The sequence below is a fragment of the Salvelinus namaycush genome, chromosome 2, assembly GCF_016432855.1.
Source record: "Salvelinus namaycush isolate Seneca chromosome 2, SaNama_1.0, whole genome shotgun sequence".
Classification (NCBI taxonomy): Eukaryota; Metazoa; Chordata; class Actinopteri; order Salmoniformes; family Salmonidae; genus Salvelinus; species Salvelinus namaycush.
This window is the reverse complement of record NC_052308.1, coordinates 54,082,590-54,098,619: the sequence shown is the minus strand read 5'-3', so window position 1 is coordinate 54,098,619 and position 16,030 is coordinate 54,082,590. Positions and strand designations below refer to the sequence as shown.

At 40.0% G+C, this 16,030-nt stretch overlaps 1 protein-coding gene across 3 annotated transcripts in view; it reads left to right on the top strand.

Annotated features, from left to right (window-relative positions):
- Positions 1-1,049: 1,049 nt before the first annotated feature.
- Positions 1,050-16,030, top strand: part of mtss1 (MTSS I-BAR domain containing 1) — a 131,779-nt gene continuing 116,798 nt past the window's right edge. For all 3 annotated transcript variants that reach the window (XM_039015174.1, XM_039015167.1, XM_039015159.1), the window contains exon 1: positions 1,050-1,806. In XM_039015174.1, coding sequence (XP_038871102.1) covers positions 1,735-1,806 — 72 coding nt within the window. In that variant the 5' untranslated portion in view covers positions 1,050-1,734. The remainder of the gene's footprint in view (positions 1,807-16,030) is intronic.

Genomic DNA, 16,030 nt, shown 5'->3' with positions numbered 1-16,030 from the left:
ACGAGTTTTAATGACTCCAACCTATGTGTATGTAAACTTCCGACTTCAACTGTAGCAGACAAAACCTGCTTTAAGACGTACTACAAATGCATGGCAGGATTAGGCAGATGGGTATACAGTTAACATTTACTTGGGTACTAGCCCATGTGGGGGTGAAGGGGAACGAGGCAGTTGATGTATTGGCTAAACAAGCAATTAGTCGTGGGGATGTTGGTTTTGTAGTTTCAATGAGCAAGGCAGAGGCAAAAAGCCTGATATGGACAGTGATGGTGCAGATATGGCAGGAGCAGTGGAATAGAGAAAATAAGGGAAGGCATTTATTTAAAGTACAGACGAAAGTCGGGGAGGACTGCAGGAAGGGACAGAAGAGAGGAGGCTATTTTTACAAGATTAACGGTGGGACACAGCCAATTGAATAAGATCTTACATGTGATAGGAAAGATTCCGTGTGATTATTGGCAGGAAACCGAGACAGTGGAGCATGTATTGCTACAGTGTGGGCAGTGTCAAAGTTTCATTTAAAAAAATTTTTTTTAAACATTTAATTGAACCTTTATTTAAATAAGCAAGTCAGTTAAGAACAAATTCTTATTTACAATGACGGCCTACACCGGCCAAACCCAGACGACGCTGGGCCAATTGTGCACCGCCCTATGGGACTCCCAATCACGGCCAGTTGTGATACAGCCTGGATTCAAACCAGGGTGTCTGTAGTGATGCCTCACGCGCTGAGATGCAGTGCCTTAGACCGCTGTGCCACTCAGGGGCCCTGAAAGAGAGAGGCTGAGATCTAGCGTGAGGGAGAAGGGAATACAGGAAATTAGTGTAAAGAGTATATTGAGTAGAACGTCATTAGATATAGTTTCAAATATTGTGTTATCTTTTTTTAAGAGCAACGGGGCTGGCAGGTAGGATTTCGTTTCTCCGTCTCTGGCCCACGCTCCAGTACAGTAGGTGGCGGTAATGCACCATAACGGATGCCAACCGCGGACAAACCCCACTGAAGAAGAAGAAGAAGAGGGAATATTGAGCGTACCGTGGTAGCAACACACACAAGGCAAGCCAACTCAAAACGATACGTGGATTCTCATCGAATATTTGGGTGAAGGGCCATGACACACATGTGCAAACAAGCTGAAAACGCATAGGAATAAGAGAAGTCGTTTTCACCGGACCATGGGAAACTGAAATAAGATTTTTAAATAAATATTATTCGCTGACTAGTAAGTAATTTATCAAGAAATTGCCAGTTACCTGCCCGCGCGTTAGCTAGCAGGTCGCTAGTCAGGTATTGCTAGCCAGCCGCATTGCCTATTTGGCTGTGTGGTAGTTATAGGTTTGGACTTTCCATTCGAGCTACCGGGCGTACTCAACCATGCCATGTTTTCTCGGAGGTGTATCAAGTTGGCTGGCTAGTTAGCTAGCTAGCCTACCACACTGAGTCTGACTGGAACAGTATTGCAAAGACAGTTAACAGACAGTATGTGGTATTACTATGTATTGTGCCCCCCGATTTTTGTTTTACTCTCTAAATAACTAGCGTTAGCTAGTTACTTTGAAATATATTTGTCTCGATCGGGCTCTGTTTTTGTCTCAATTACTTGAACTTTGTACGTCGGGGTTTCCCTCAACATATATTTATAAACGCGTTACTATTAACAACGTATATTTATAAACGCATTTCTTTAACCTTAAAAGCTAGCTACTACTGTTAGTATTTTTTCGACTTGGAAAATGGATTCGGGTATTGAAAAGGAATGCAGCGCTCTGGGAGGGCTCTTCCAGATCATCATGAACGACATGAAGGTAAGAGAAGTTCACATTGGTTAAATAACATTCTTAGTACAGTAGATAGAACTCAAATAGATGTTAAAAGGTTATCTGGTGAGACACTTCAAGTAGTAGTAGTAGTAGTAGCTAGCGAACTAAGTTATTTGCACTTTGCCACGTTTTTACGGCTTGCCTCAGTATTCATTTTGCCAACCCAAAGTGTGACTGAGGTAAAATTGGTTTTGTATTGTAATTTCGGTGGACATTCGGTTTTCACTCGTCAATAGCTATTTACTCAGCATGCCATGACTATGAACATGGTATTTTCTGAATCGGGGTGGATGGTAGAACCCCCTCCCCTTCTATCCTCCCCTGGTTCAGAATATATAATTTTCATAGTCATGTCATGCTTTGGTTAAAGCTGCAGTATGTACATTTTTGGGCGATCTGACTAAATTCACATTGAAATGTAAGTTATAGATCTGTCATTCTAATTGAAAGCAAGTCTAAGAAGCGGTAGATCTGTTCTCTTTCTATGCTTCCTGTTAAGTTTAGATTTAGTGTCTTTGTTTTGTACGCCAACTTCAAACCGCTTGAAAATACAATGTTTTTGGGTAAAAATATATTTCACTGCGGTTAAGATGGTACAATGATTATCTACACTATACATTGCTTGTTTTGTCACAAACTGAAAGTAGGTTTTTACTACCCAGGAAATGGCAACACGATTTCTGCATATTGCACCTATTTAAGAGCTATTGAATATTGAGATCCGGAAGAAACCACTAATAATAAAAAAATTGGTGTGGATGGAGATTCTCCATCCAACCCTGATTCTTAATATACAGTTTTCATAGTCATGGCATGCTTGGTTCAGTAGCTATTGATGGGATAACTGAATATCCAATATATAACACATTTTACCTAGCTAAAACAAATGCAACAGGCTAACTAATGTTAGCCAACTTGCTGGTAGACCAACTCTACTTGCTTTGATGTTAGCTGGCTAGCTAACCCAAGCTGGAGTAGATCAACAGGGTCATCCATTTTACCTGTAGCCTCTGGTCAGATGTTCTTCTAACTAGTGAACGTTAGCAAGCTGAATTTTAAAATCTGTGTAAAATGTATTTGTTGAATTTTATCATGACACACTATTGGATGTTTTCCCAGCTTTTCCCAAAAGTCTTTATCATACAAACTCGTCTTTTATCAAGTAATCTATCGCAACTATTTGCAAGTGTGACTTAACACCAATAGCACTCACTCACTTCTGAAATGTTTCCATTCGATTGTGCACAGGTGAGCAGGAAATTGGTCACTCTTGTCTATGGGAACAATACTATTGGGGGGTTACAGTAGACCTAACTTTTCCCGAAATATCTACTCAAGTATAGCAATAGTGTATAAAAGGGAGACTGTCTTAGATAAGAAGAGCCCAAACGCTGTCTTTTTCTTTGGTCATAAATGGTCATAAAGGCCACGAAGTCATCCAATGTCAGTGACTGTTATCCTGATTGGCAACTGACATTGGCAGGGTTGAGTTGCATGTGGCAGCAGCACCCAGCAAATTACCAGCATGGCATCCCCAACATATGGCCATATATTCCCAAAATATTCATATTTAATTTACTTACAAGCAGCTAGGCCTATATCATTTTATGAAACTTATAGACCTCTACCCTTGGGCATGATACTAGGATTGCAACCAATGCCCTTTTTTATTAACTTCTTGAGGGCAGGGGGCAGCTTTTTCACTTTCGGGAAAAATAGCATGCCAAAATTCAACTGCTTGCTACTCATCTCCAGAATATAAGATATGCATATTATTATTAGATTTGGATAGAAAACACTCTGACGTTTCTAAAACTGTTTGAATCATGTCTGTGAGAATAACAGAACTTATGTAGCAGGCAAAACCCTGAGGACAAACCATTCAGAATTTGTATTTTTTTGATGTCACTGTCTTTTCAATGAGTTTAAGAGACACCAGATTTTTAAAGGACTTGCTTGCAGTTCCTACCGCTTCCACTGGATGTCACCAGTCCTTGGAAATCGGTTGAGGTTATTCCTTTGTGTACTGAAGAAGTAGGGCTGTCGTAAATGAGGGTCACATGAAGTAAATGTTTGGAGAGAGTCATGTTATGAAAAATGTTTCGTCAGTTTGGTTTCGTTTTGTATTGAACACAGATCATCCCGTCTTCAAATTGATCGATTATTAACGTTTAAAAATACCTAACGTTGTATGACAAAAGTAGTGATATTTTGTAGTGACTTGGCGAAAGTTGGAAGCTGTGTTTTTCTGGATGAAACGGTCCAAATAAATTGACATTTTGGATATATATCGATGGAATTAATCGAACAAAAGGACCATTTGTGATGTTTATGGGACATATTGGAGTGCCAACAAAAGAATTTCGTCAAAGGTAAGGCATGATTTATATTTTATTTCTGCGTTTTGTGTCGTGCTTGCAGTGTTGAAATATGCTACTCTGTTTGTTTACTGAGGTGCTGTCATCAGATAATAGCATCTTATGCTTTCGCCAAAAAACTTTTTTGAAATCTGACATGTTGGCTGGATTCACAACGGGTGTAGCTTTAATTTGGTATCTTACATGTGTGATTTAATGAAAGTTTGATTTTTATATCATGTTATTTGAATATGGCTCGCTGTATTTTCCCTGGCTATTGGCCGGTGGGACGTTTGCGTCCCACCTGCCCCAGAGAAGTTAAAGGGTTAGATTAGAGGTAAATTGAGTAGGCTATTTCAGGTTGGGCCTAGGCCTATTTGCCCCACAGCTTCCCCATCTACTGTTTGCTCAATGCCAACACTTAAAGTCCATGGAGAATAAGAGCACCTCCTCCCAGCTGCCCACTGCCTTGAGGTTAGGAAACACTGTCACCACCGATAAATCCATGATAATTGAGAATTTCAATAAGCATTTTTCTACGGCTGGACATCCTTTCCACCTGGCTACCTCTACCCTGGCCAACAGCTCTACACCCTCCACGGCAATTGCCAATGCACCCCCCATGCGTCTCCTTCACCCAAATCCTGATGTTCTGAAAGAGCTGCAAAATCTGGACCCCTACAAATCAGCTGGGCTAGACAACCTGGACGCTCTCTTTGTAAAATGATCCATCGCAATTGTTGCAACCCCTATTACTTGCCTGTTCAACCTCTCGTATTGTCTGAGATCCTTAAAGATTGGAAAGCTGCCGTGGTCATCCCCCTCTCCAAAGGGGGAGACACTCTAGACCCAAACTGTTACAGACCTATATCTACCCTGCCTTCCTAAGGTCTTCGAAAGCCATGTTGACAAACAGATCACCGACCATTTCGAATCCCACCGTACCTTCTGCGCTATGCAATCTGGTTTCCGAGCTGGTCATGTGTGCACCTCAGCCAAGCTCAAGGTCCTAAACGATATCATAACCGCCATCGATAAAAGACAGTACTGTGCAGCCGTCTTCATCGACCTGGCCAAGGCTTTCGATTCTGTCAATCACCACATTCTTATCGGCACACTCAACAGCCTTGGTTTCTCAATTTTGGATGAAAAGCATGCCCAAATTAAACTGCCTGCGTCTCGGACCCAGAAGATATGATATGCATATAACTGGTAGATTTGGATAGAAAACACTCTAAAGTTTCCAAAACTGTTAAAATAGTGTCTGTGAGTATAACAGAACTGATTTGGCAGGTGTAAACCTGAGAAATCCATTCAGGAAGTAGTTTTTTTGTTTTTTTTGGTAGTTTTCTATTCAATGCCATTACAGTATCCATTGACTTAGGACTCAAATTCCTTCCACTAGATGTCAACAGTCTTTAGAAATTGTTTCAGGCTTGTATTCTGAAAAATGAGGAAGAGCAGTCTGAATGACTGGACCCAAAAGTGTCAGAGCTTTTTCATGCACGCGACCCGAGAAAGTGCCTTTCTTGTTTACCTTTTATATTGACGCCGTTATTGTCCGGTTGAAATATTATCAACTATTTAAGCTAAAAACAACCTGAGGATTGAATATAAACATCGTTTGACATGTTTCTATGAACTTTACGGATACAATTTGGATTTTTTGTCTGCCTGTTTTGACTGCGTTTGAACCTGTGGATTACTGAAGAAAACGCGTGAACAATCCGGAGGTTTTTGGATATAAAGAGACTTTATCGAACAAATGGAACATTTATTGAGTAAATGAATGTCTGCTGAGTGCAACCATATGAAGATCATCAAAGGTAAGGGATTAATTTAATCTCTATATCTGACTTGTGTAACTCTTCTACTTGGCTGGTTACTGTTTGTAATGATTTGTCTGCTGGGCTAGGTATGCTTTCGCCGTAAAGCATTTTAAAAATCTGACACCGTGGTTGTCAGATCATGGGGCACTCTGTTGACAACTTTGACATGACCAAACTGACATACACATGGTCTGTGGTTGTGGGGCCGGTTGGATGTACTGCCAAATTCTCTAAAATGACATTGGCAAGCAGCTTCTGGTAGATAAATGAACATTACATTCTCTGGCAAACAGCTCTGGGGGACATTCCTGCGTTCGACATGCCAATTGCACGTTCATTCAAAACTTGAGACGTCTGTGGCGTAATGTGACAACTGAACGGATTAACCTGGCTGTCCCCCCCCCCCCCCCCCCCACCCCCCCACCATGACCCCTTACGGGCTCCATAAAAAAGTGAAGCGGAAGGGCAAAAGAAACTTCTGACAATGTACTTTGGCTGCTAGAAGTGTTTAACTTCTTATGGCTAGGGGTTCCGCTAACAACATCCGCTGAAAAGGCAGAGCGCGAAATTCAAAAATATTTCTTAGAAATATTTAACTTTCATACATTCACAAGTGCAATACACCAAATTAAAGCTTAACTTCTTGTTAATCTACCCATCTTGTCCGATTTCAAAAAGGCTTTTCCGCAAAAGCACACCATATGTTTATGTTAAGTCAGAGCCTAGTCACAAAAAACATACAGCCATTTTCCAGCCAAAGAGAGGAGTCACAAAAAGCAGAAATAGAGATCAAATTAATCACTAACCTTTGATGATCTTCATCAGATGACACTCATAGGACATCATGTTACACAATACATGTATGTTTTGTTCGATAATGTGCATATTTATATCCAAAAATCTCAGTTTACATTGGCGCCATGTTCAGAAATGCCTCCAAAAATATCCGTAGAAATTGCATAGCCACATCAAATAACAGAAATACTCATCATAAACTTTGATGAAAGATACATGTTTTACATAGAATTAAAGATACACTTGTTCTTAATGCAACCGCTGTGTCAGATTTAAAAAAAAAAAACTTTACGGAAAAAGCACACCATGCAATAATCTGAGACGGCGTTCAGATATAAACAACATTTCTCCGCCATGTTGGAGTCAACAGAAATACGAAATTACATCATAAATATTCCAGAAGGTTCTCCCGTCTCTGCAGCACTCCACCAATCAGGCGTTTATGGTGGAGTCCACTCCGAATACTACTTCTCCGCTGGCGACGTCTTGGAGCAGCCTCTGGGTTAAGTTCAATTGCCTTGTAAGGTACGAAGAAAGGATCCAATTCAGGAAAGTTGTGTTCCTGGTTGAAATCCTGGTGATTTACCACCTCTCTATCTAAAAGTTATTTCCGGCTGTATGTAATAAATAATGCAAAGAAAGTTGTGGCTAATAACGTGAGAAATTACATAAAAATAAATAGCCCGGAGTTGCCCGAAAGAAGGCAGCCATGTCTATCGGTGCCATCTCATGTCATTATTGCCACAATGTAAGAAATAAGCATTTTGAAGATTATTTCTTCGACAATTGCTCTTTTTGATAGCAATTTCTGAGTATTCAGTATGGATAAATGACTTTTTCATTTACCTGCTGTTAACGGCTGAAATCCCGTTAATGGGATCAACTTGACAACAGCCAGTGAAACTGCAGGCGCCAAATTCAAAACAACAGAAATCTCAATTAAAATTCCTCAAACATACAAGTATTATACACCATTTTAAAGAAACTTGTTGTTAATCACACCACAGTGTCCGATTTCAAAAAGGCTTTACGACGAAAGCACACCATATGGTTATGTTAGGTCAGTGCCTAGTCACAGAAAAACACAGCCATTTTTCCAGCCAAAGAGAGGAGTCACAAAAAGCAGAAATGGAGAAAATGAATCACTAACCTTTGATCTCAGATGGCACTCATAGGACTTCATGTTACACAATACATATTTATATCCAAAAATCTCAGTTTACATTGGCGTGTTATGTTCAGAAATGCATTGTCTCAAACAAACATCTGGTGATTTTGCAGAGTCACATCAAATTACAGAAATACTCATCATAAATATTGATGACAATGCAAGTGTTATGCATGGAATTAAAGATATACTTTTCCTTAATGCAACTGCTGTGTCAGATTTTGAAAAAGCACACCATGCAATAATCTGAGTACAGCGCTCAGGCACCAAAACAAGCCATACAGATACCCGCCATGTTGTGGAGTCAACAGAAGTCAGAATTAGCATTATAAATATTCACTTACCTTTGATCTTCATCGGAATGCACTCCCAGGAATCCCAGTTCCACAATAAATGTTTGTTTTGTTGGATAAAGTCCATAATTTATGTCCAAATACCTCCTTTTGTTCGTGCGTTTGTTTCACAAAAACAAATTCACGAGGCGCAGGCACTTAGTCCAGACGAAAAGTAAAAAAGTTCCATTACAGTTCGTAGAAACATGTCAAACGATGTATAGAATCAATCTTTAGGATGTTTTTATCATAAATCTTCAATAATGTTTCAACCGGACAATTCTTTAGAAATGAAAAGGAACAGAGCTCGCTCTCACGGCCACGCGCCTGACTTAGCTCATGGCATTCTGCCAGACCTCTTAGTCAAACAGCTCTTATTCTCTCCCCCTTCACAGTAGAAGCCTGAAACAACAAGGCTCTAAAGACTGTTGACATCTAGTGGAAGCATTAGGAAGTGCAATCGGACCCCATTTCCACTGTATCTTGGATAGGCAAAGACAAACCTACAAATCTCAGATTTCCCACTTCCTGGTTGGATTTTTTCTCAGGTTTTTGCCTGCCATATGAGTTATGTTATACTCTCAGCATCATTCAAACAGTTTTAGAAACTTCAGAGTGTTTTCTATCCAAATCTACTAATAATATGCTAATCTTAGCCTGGGTATCAGGCAATTTACTCTGGACACGCTTTCCATCCGAATATGAAAATAGCGCCCCCAGCCATAAGAAGTTAAACAGTATATCGGCAGATATATCGGTGAGTTTTGTTCCCCCAAAAATGGGCATCCACCTTGCAGAAGTCTTATTAATGTACATACAACCTCAATTGGCAGACCAACCAGTGCCCCCCGCACATTGGCTAACCGGGCTATTTGCATTGTGTCCTGCCACCCGCCAACCCCTTTTTTACGCTACTGCTAATCTCTGTTTATCATATATGCATAGTCACTTTAACCATATGTACATACTACCTCAATCAGCCCTACGAACCGGTGCCTGTTTGTAGCCTTGCTACTGTATATAGCCTCGCTACTGTTAATTTTTCACTGTCTTTTTACTGTTTATTTCTTTACTTACCTATTGTTCACCTTTTTTACACTAAGTAAGCATCTCACTAAGGTCTCCACGTTATATTCGGCGCGTGTGACAAATACATTTTAATTTGATTCATTTGGGAGCTGATGTTTGTCTGTATCACCACCTTGATAACATCTACGGGATCGGTGTCTCCGCCTCTTACCCCCCCCCCCACACCACCACAGGTTGGTTGCGCTAACGTAGCCTAATGTGATTAGCATGAGGTTGTAAATAAAAATAACGTTACCCAGGACATGGACATGTCTGATATGGGCAGAAAGCTTAAATTCTTGTTAATATAACTGCACTGTCCAATTTACAGCAGCTATTACAGTGAAAGAATACCATGCTGTTGTTTGAGGAGAGTGCACAATTATGAACTTATATGTATTAATAAACCAATTGGGTACATTTGGGCAGTCTTGATACAACATTTTGAACAGAAATGCAATAGTTTATTGAATCAGTCTAAAACTTTGCACATACACTGCCGTAGTGGCCAAAATCTAAATTGCTCCTAACCTGGATTATTACATTTTGGCCTTTCTCTTGCATTTCAAAGATGATGAAACATGCATTTTTGTTTTTGTTTTTTTTCTTTGTATTATCTTTAACCAGATATGGGTTATTATCCTGCGTTTAATTTCACATTTCCACACACTTCAGTGTTTCCTTTCAAATGGTATCAAGAATATGGATATACTTGGTTGATGTCCTGAGCTACAGGCAGTTAGATTTGGGTATGTCATTCTAGACAAAAATTGAAACGAAATGGGGTGAATCCTTAACACTTCTTGTCAATAGGGGGAGCTGTTAGCACTTTTTTCTTGGTGTTCCCAAATTAAACTGCCTCGTACTCAATTCTTGCTCGTACAATATGCATATTATTATTACTATTGGATAGAAAACACTCTCTAGTTTCTAAAACCGTTTGAATTATGTCTGTAAGTGAAACAGAACTGGACTTAGAGCAATTTCCCTATGTGGAGTTGAGAATGCAGATTTTTCCAAACCGGTTCTCAGACCTGTGTATAACTTTGCCTGTCTTCTATTGGTTGAGATGCGCTGCATACGCCTTCCCCTGGGTGTCAGCGAATAGAGGGCCTTGAAATGGAGTCTCTACGCAGTTCAGAAAGTCTATAAATTGATTGGAATCGAGGTGTCCCTTCTTTTGCTTCTTCGCGCTGACGCACTAAGGACATTGGGATGTCGTTTTAGAAGCTCCCGTTTTAGCTTCTAGTTATATCCGGCTCTGTTTTTATTCGATATAGGCTTTAAAGACATCATAATCTTGTTATTTTAAACCGATTTATATCAGTTTGTCAGTATATTGCGATTTTCGGGCATTTCATTTTCTGCTGTTGTATTGAGTTGGGTATCTCTCTCTCGCATGCCATTGTGTACTGCTAATTGCAACGTGGAAGGAAACATTCTCCAACCCAGCAACGATTCTTTTGGCCAAAGGACACCTTTCCCAAGATTCTGATGGGAGTTCAGCTAATAGTAAGAACTATTTATGCTGATAATTCGTTGTTCTGCTGAAAAAGTAAAATGCATAAGACGCCATTATTTGCCGTCTAGCCTTGCGTTATCGCACCCTGTATTGCACCCTGTATTGCACAGTAACGTTAATTTAAAAAATGTAATTCAGCGATTGCATTAAGAACTAATTTGTCTTTCAATTGCTGTCCAACCTGTATTTTTTTTGTCAAGTTTATGAATAGTTTTCGATAAGAATAGGTGTCTTTCCAAGATGGCGCCGGACAGATTGCTTGAGTATTTGGACACTATTTTCATTGTATAAGCACGATTTGTGCCGCTAAATATGCACATTTTCGAACAAACTCTATATGCATTGTGTAATATGATGTTACAGGACTGTCATCTGAAGAATTCTGAGAAGGTTAGTGAAAATTAATATATTTTGGTGGTGAATACGTTATCGCTATGTTTGGCTGGAATCAATGCTGTTGTGTGGTTTGCTACTGTGCTAAGCTAATATAACGCTATATTGTGTTTTCGCTGTAAAACACTTAGAAAATCTGAAATATTGTCTGGATTCACAAGATCTGTGTCTTTCAATTGCTGTACGCTGTGTATTTTTAAGAAATGTTTTATGATGAGTAATTAGGTAATACACGTTGCTCTCTGTAGTTATTCTAGTCGAGTTTGTAATGGTGGCTGCAATGGTAAACTATGATTTATACCTGAAATATGCACATTTTTCTAACAAAACATATGCTATACAATAAATATGTTATCAGACTGTCATCTGATGAATTTGTTTCTTGGTTAGTGGCTATTTATATCTTTATTTGGTCGAATTTGTGATAGCTACTGATGGAGTAAAAAAAATGGTGTCTTTTGCTAACGTGGTTAGCTAATAGATTTACATATTGTGTCTTCCCTGTAAAACATTTTAAAAATCAGAAATGATGGCTTGATTACCAAGATGTGTATCTTTCATCTGGTGTCTTGGACTTGTGATTTAATGATATTTAGATGCTACTATTTACTTGTGACGCTATGCTAGCCTATGCTAGTCAGCTTTTTTACTGGTGGGGGTGCTCCCGGACCCGGGTTTCTGAGGAAGTAGAGGTTAAATTTAAGAAGCAACCTCCGCTGGTTCACTGGGCCCCAGTAGCCGTGTACCCTGGGCAGAGGGCCACTGAGAACAGTGCCTTAGGGCAAAGCCTCTCGGGTTACCCTGTCCTCCAATTCGCCGGTTCTGGAAACAGCTCCTGAAATCTCCAGTCTAGAACACTGACCTGGTCTATGTATTGTGGTTGTAACAGAGCAAGATGCTTTATTTGCAGGTGCAACTGAGTTGGATCACTTCATTTTAGTATCACACTAAGGGGGAATTTAATTTAACAAGCCAATTGTTTTGTCTTGAGCACCACACTGATTTGCTGGTTTAACTGTAGCACAATTAACATTTCGACACTAAATGTGCATTTTCTTCTATCAATAACATGATCCTATGCTGACTATATATTGAGGAAGATGTTGCTGGCTGATTTTAATCTAGTTGTTGTTGGGTCCCAACCTGCAAACATGCCAGTACTATTCTAATGGTTAAGATATCAAGACGTTATACACTAAAAAATGAAAAGGTTCCTGGAGTATCCTTTAGGGGTTCTTCAAATTGAGACTGTGGGGGAAACCCTAAGTCCTTGGAATAACTTTTTAAAAAAAAAAGGGTTCTTCAAAGAACCCCTTTTAATGGACCCTCAAACCTTTATCAAGAACCTTTTGGGGTTAACTACCCCCCCCCCCCCCCCTCCATATCCATAGCCTGAATGGTTTTGCAGTGCTTGGTGATTGAACAGGTTTCCTCTTATATTGATCAGATGTGTAGGGAGGGTCAAGTCTGTGAATAAAATGTTTAATTATACAGATTAAACAACATGCACACGTCAATATTCATACCTTGGATTTTGTGGTAAATGTTAATGAGAAACTGTTTTGAAGAGGTAAGGGAGGAGGATGGTAAATGTGATCTGCGTAACATACCAATACAAATTTACATACCTTGTGTGTGCCTCGTCTGTATACCTGCAGACACAAAAGTGATCAGTTCAGTAATCTGCACCCAATACAGCTAGCCTACATATTTGTACCTTTTTATTGATAGATATCCATTGAATTGTGTCCATTGTCTGTTTTAGAAAGATTTGCGCAAATATGATAGATGGCATCATTATCAAAAAACGTACATTTAGTTCATTCAAGGGACAAACCTTAACTGAAAAATGTGAAGATCTCAATTTGAGGTAAGTGCCTGCACCTGCCGTCCTTTCAAATCCAAATGTTTCAGTTTGGCAGTTCCTGCAAGAACCCCCACCACCTATGGGCTCTTGGAAGAACCATTTCAGTGCCAATAACCTTAAGGTTCTTCAAAGAACTTTGAAGAGCTGAGAAGAACCCTTGTTGAACCCTTCATTTTTTATGTTACAGCAGCCTACTTGTGCAGTCTGCACTCAAAGCTGGTGTTCTGAACATAAAGATAAATGCTATACTGAACAGTGAGAACTTCAGGAGGATGACTAAAGCTTGAGTCATAGTTTCCTGGTAATAGGGTTTGTGCCAGCACTGTCAAAGGTTGTTGCTATCTGATGCGCCCTCTCGCAGGGCTGTTGACATACGATGAAAGAAGTTTAAGTCAGCGTGTTGACAAGCTACTCAACTGTTATCCGTCCACACCCATCCTCAGACTTTCCCTATGGAGGACATCCCGGAATTGAAGGGATTATTTTTTATGGGCAGAGGTAACACTGTGCTTTCACTTTGACAATTGTTGAGTGTGTTCTTATCCAAGCTTGGAATCTGGGAGCGGCCATGCTAGGGGCTGAGCCCGGGTGATAGAGGAAATTTGCATGTGGAGGATGGTGAGGGTGGCTTTCAGGTCTCCGGTGTTTGCTCAGGATCAATGCAGTACTACAGATCACTGGAATTTAACAGCCCATCAACCCCTGAACAGCCCTGTGGGAAACTGGTGTTGTAGCATCCAAACGCACCCACCCTAGACTGTGTGGTCCACAGGTATTCTCAATCAACAAGTGTCCTTTTAGGTTCCATCTGTCTTTATAAGGACAGTGCTTCGTTCTCCATCCAGTGTGAAAATGTATTTGAGATGTGCAAAAAGTATGCTCAACCTCATTGGTGTATGATTTGTTACTGGGCTATCGGGCTCCACTAGTCTCCAAAGGGCCCTTGTTAGTAGCAGTTTAAGTGTAGAGAGGAGCTGGACCGTCATCTTTTTGTATCAATTATTAATCCAATAAGTGGAGCACGGGAGGCAGGCTGGCTCCACTGTTGGTACAGCTCTAGGCATGAATGAATGACAGCTGAGCTACAGCATGAATGAAGCAAAGTCCGCTACTTTACTGTTCAACAGGATCAATGATCAGTTAGGTTCCAGTGGCATACCCTGATGCTGTTTTTGGAGGCATGGAGATGGCGCAAGAACTAGCCAGTAAGAGTGTAGAAGGTGTATGTTAGTCATTTCGTCTTTCCATAGCAACAGCAAATTGTAATAGAGATTCTCTCTGGGAGTCAACTCCGATACAAAGGCTTTCATGGAGTTTAAAGAGAAACTCGAGGGACTAACTTCAGAAGAGCTGTACTCACTAGGGAGAAAAAATAATCAAGGAAGTGAAACCATGAAAGAAACAGGGAGGGCTCTCCTGGGTGGATCACTTCAAGCTTTTTTTCAGACACAGGAAAGCAGCCTCTTTGGTACAAACCATTGGCACTGGTAGGCTACAAGTGGTGCTTAGATGCTATGCACACAGTTTTTTAGACTGCAAGTAGTCTACAGCTATTTTCCCCTTCATAATTTCATGAAGTTGTAAAATTATTTATTTTTTTGAATTCTGCTACTGAAACCAGTTTGAAAGGTGAGAGACAAGCACAAAACTGCAGGCAATAGGCTATACTCCCCATCCCACACTGCCCAGCCCCTTTGATCCAGAGCATCTGCACTGTTCATATACGGTTTTGCTAGTGCATTCAGGCTGCCGTGTGAATGCATTATTTCCTGTGTTTTCATGGTATTTATTTCGAAATTTAAATCAACCAGTGCCTGTCAAACAGCACCTGCGAACAATTAGTCATTGTGACGGCAATTGATTGATCAGTGGGTCATTACACCTCAAAAAGCGCGAGGATTTTGACACCCACCATCTGTTTCTGTTCATTTATGTAGTTAGAAACATAAGATTAGCATTCCTGTAAAATTATTTTGTTGAAATATAATTTGATCTCTGAGAAATTAAGCTAATTGATGGCACCCAAACTGGCAAGTTTTTATCTATAGTATTCCTATGATATCCCATAAATATAGTACCTAACATCTGATTTGGACCAAGTTTTTCTAACAATGAGTTAGACATGAGGAATCCAAAGAAATGGTCAAAAGCCACCCACTCATGTGTCGGGGATAGTCCTACTCTGAGCCGCAGCGCCATACTACTTGTCAGACATAGAGAACTGATACTGTATAATCGTTGTTGGGGTGGGTTTGTGTGGGGCACCGTGGGTGGGTTTTGACCATTTCATTGGATTCCTCATCTCTCTCAAGGTTTGGACCAAATCAATGTTACGTACTACACTACCGTTCAAAACTTTGGGGTCACTTAGAAATGTCCTTGTTTTTGAAAGAAAAACACTATTTTAAAATAACATCAAATTGTTCAGAAAAAACTGTGTAGACATTGTTAATGTTGTAAATGACTATTGGAGCTGGAAACAGCTAATTTATTTTTTAAATGGAATATCTACATAGGTGTACAGAAGCCCATTATCAGCAAACATGACTCCTGTGCTCACAATGTGCCATTGGTTAGCTAGTCCAAGTTTATAATTTTAAAAGGCTAATTGATCATTAGTAAACTATTTTGCAATTATGTTAGCACAGCTAAAAACTGTTGTCCTGATTTTAAAGAAGCAATAAAACTGGATTCTTTAGACTAGTTGAGTATCTGTAGCATCAGCATTTGTGGGTTCGATTACAGGCTCAAAATGGCCAAACAAAGAACTTTCTTCTGAAGCTCGTCAGTCTATTCTTGTTCTGAGAAATGAAGGCTATCCCATGCGAGAAATTGCCAAGAAACTGAAGATCTCGTACAACGCTGTGTACTACTCCAT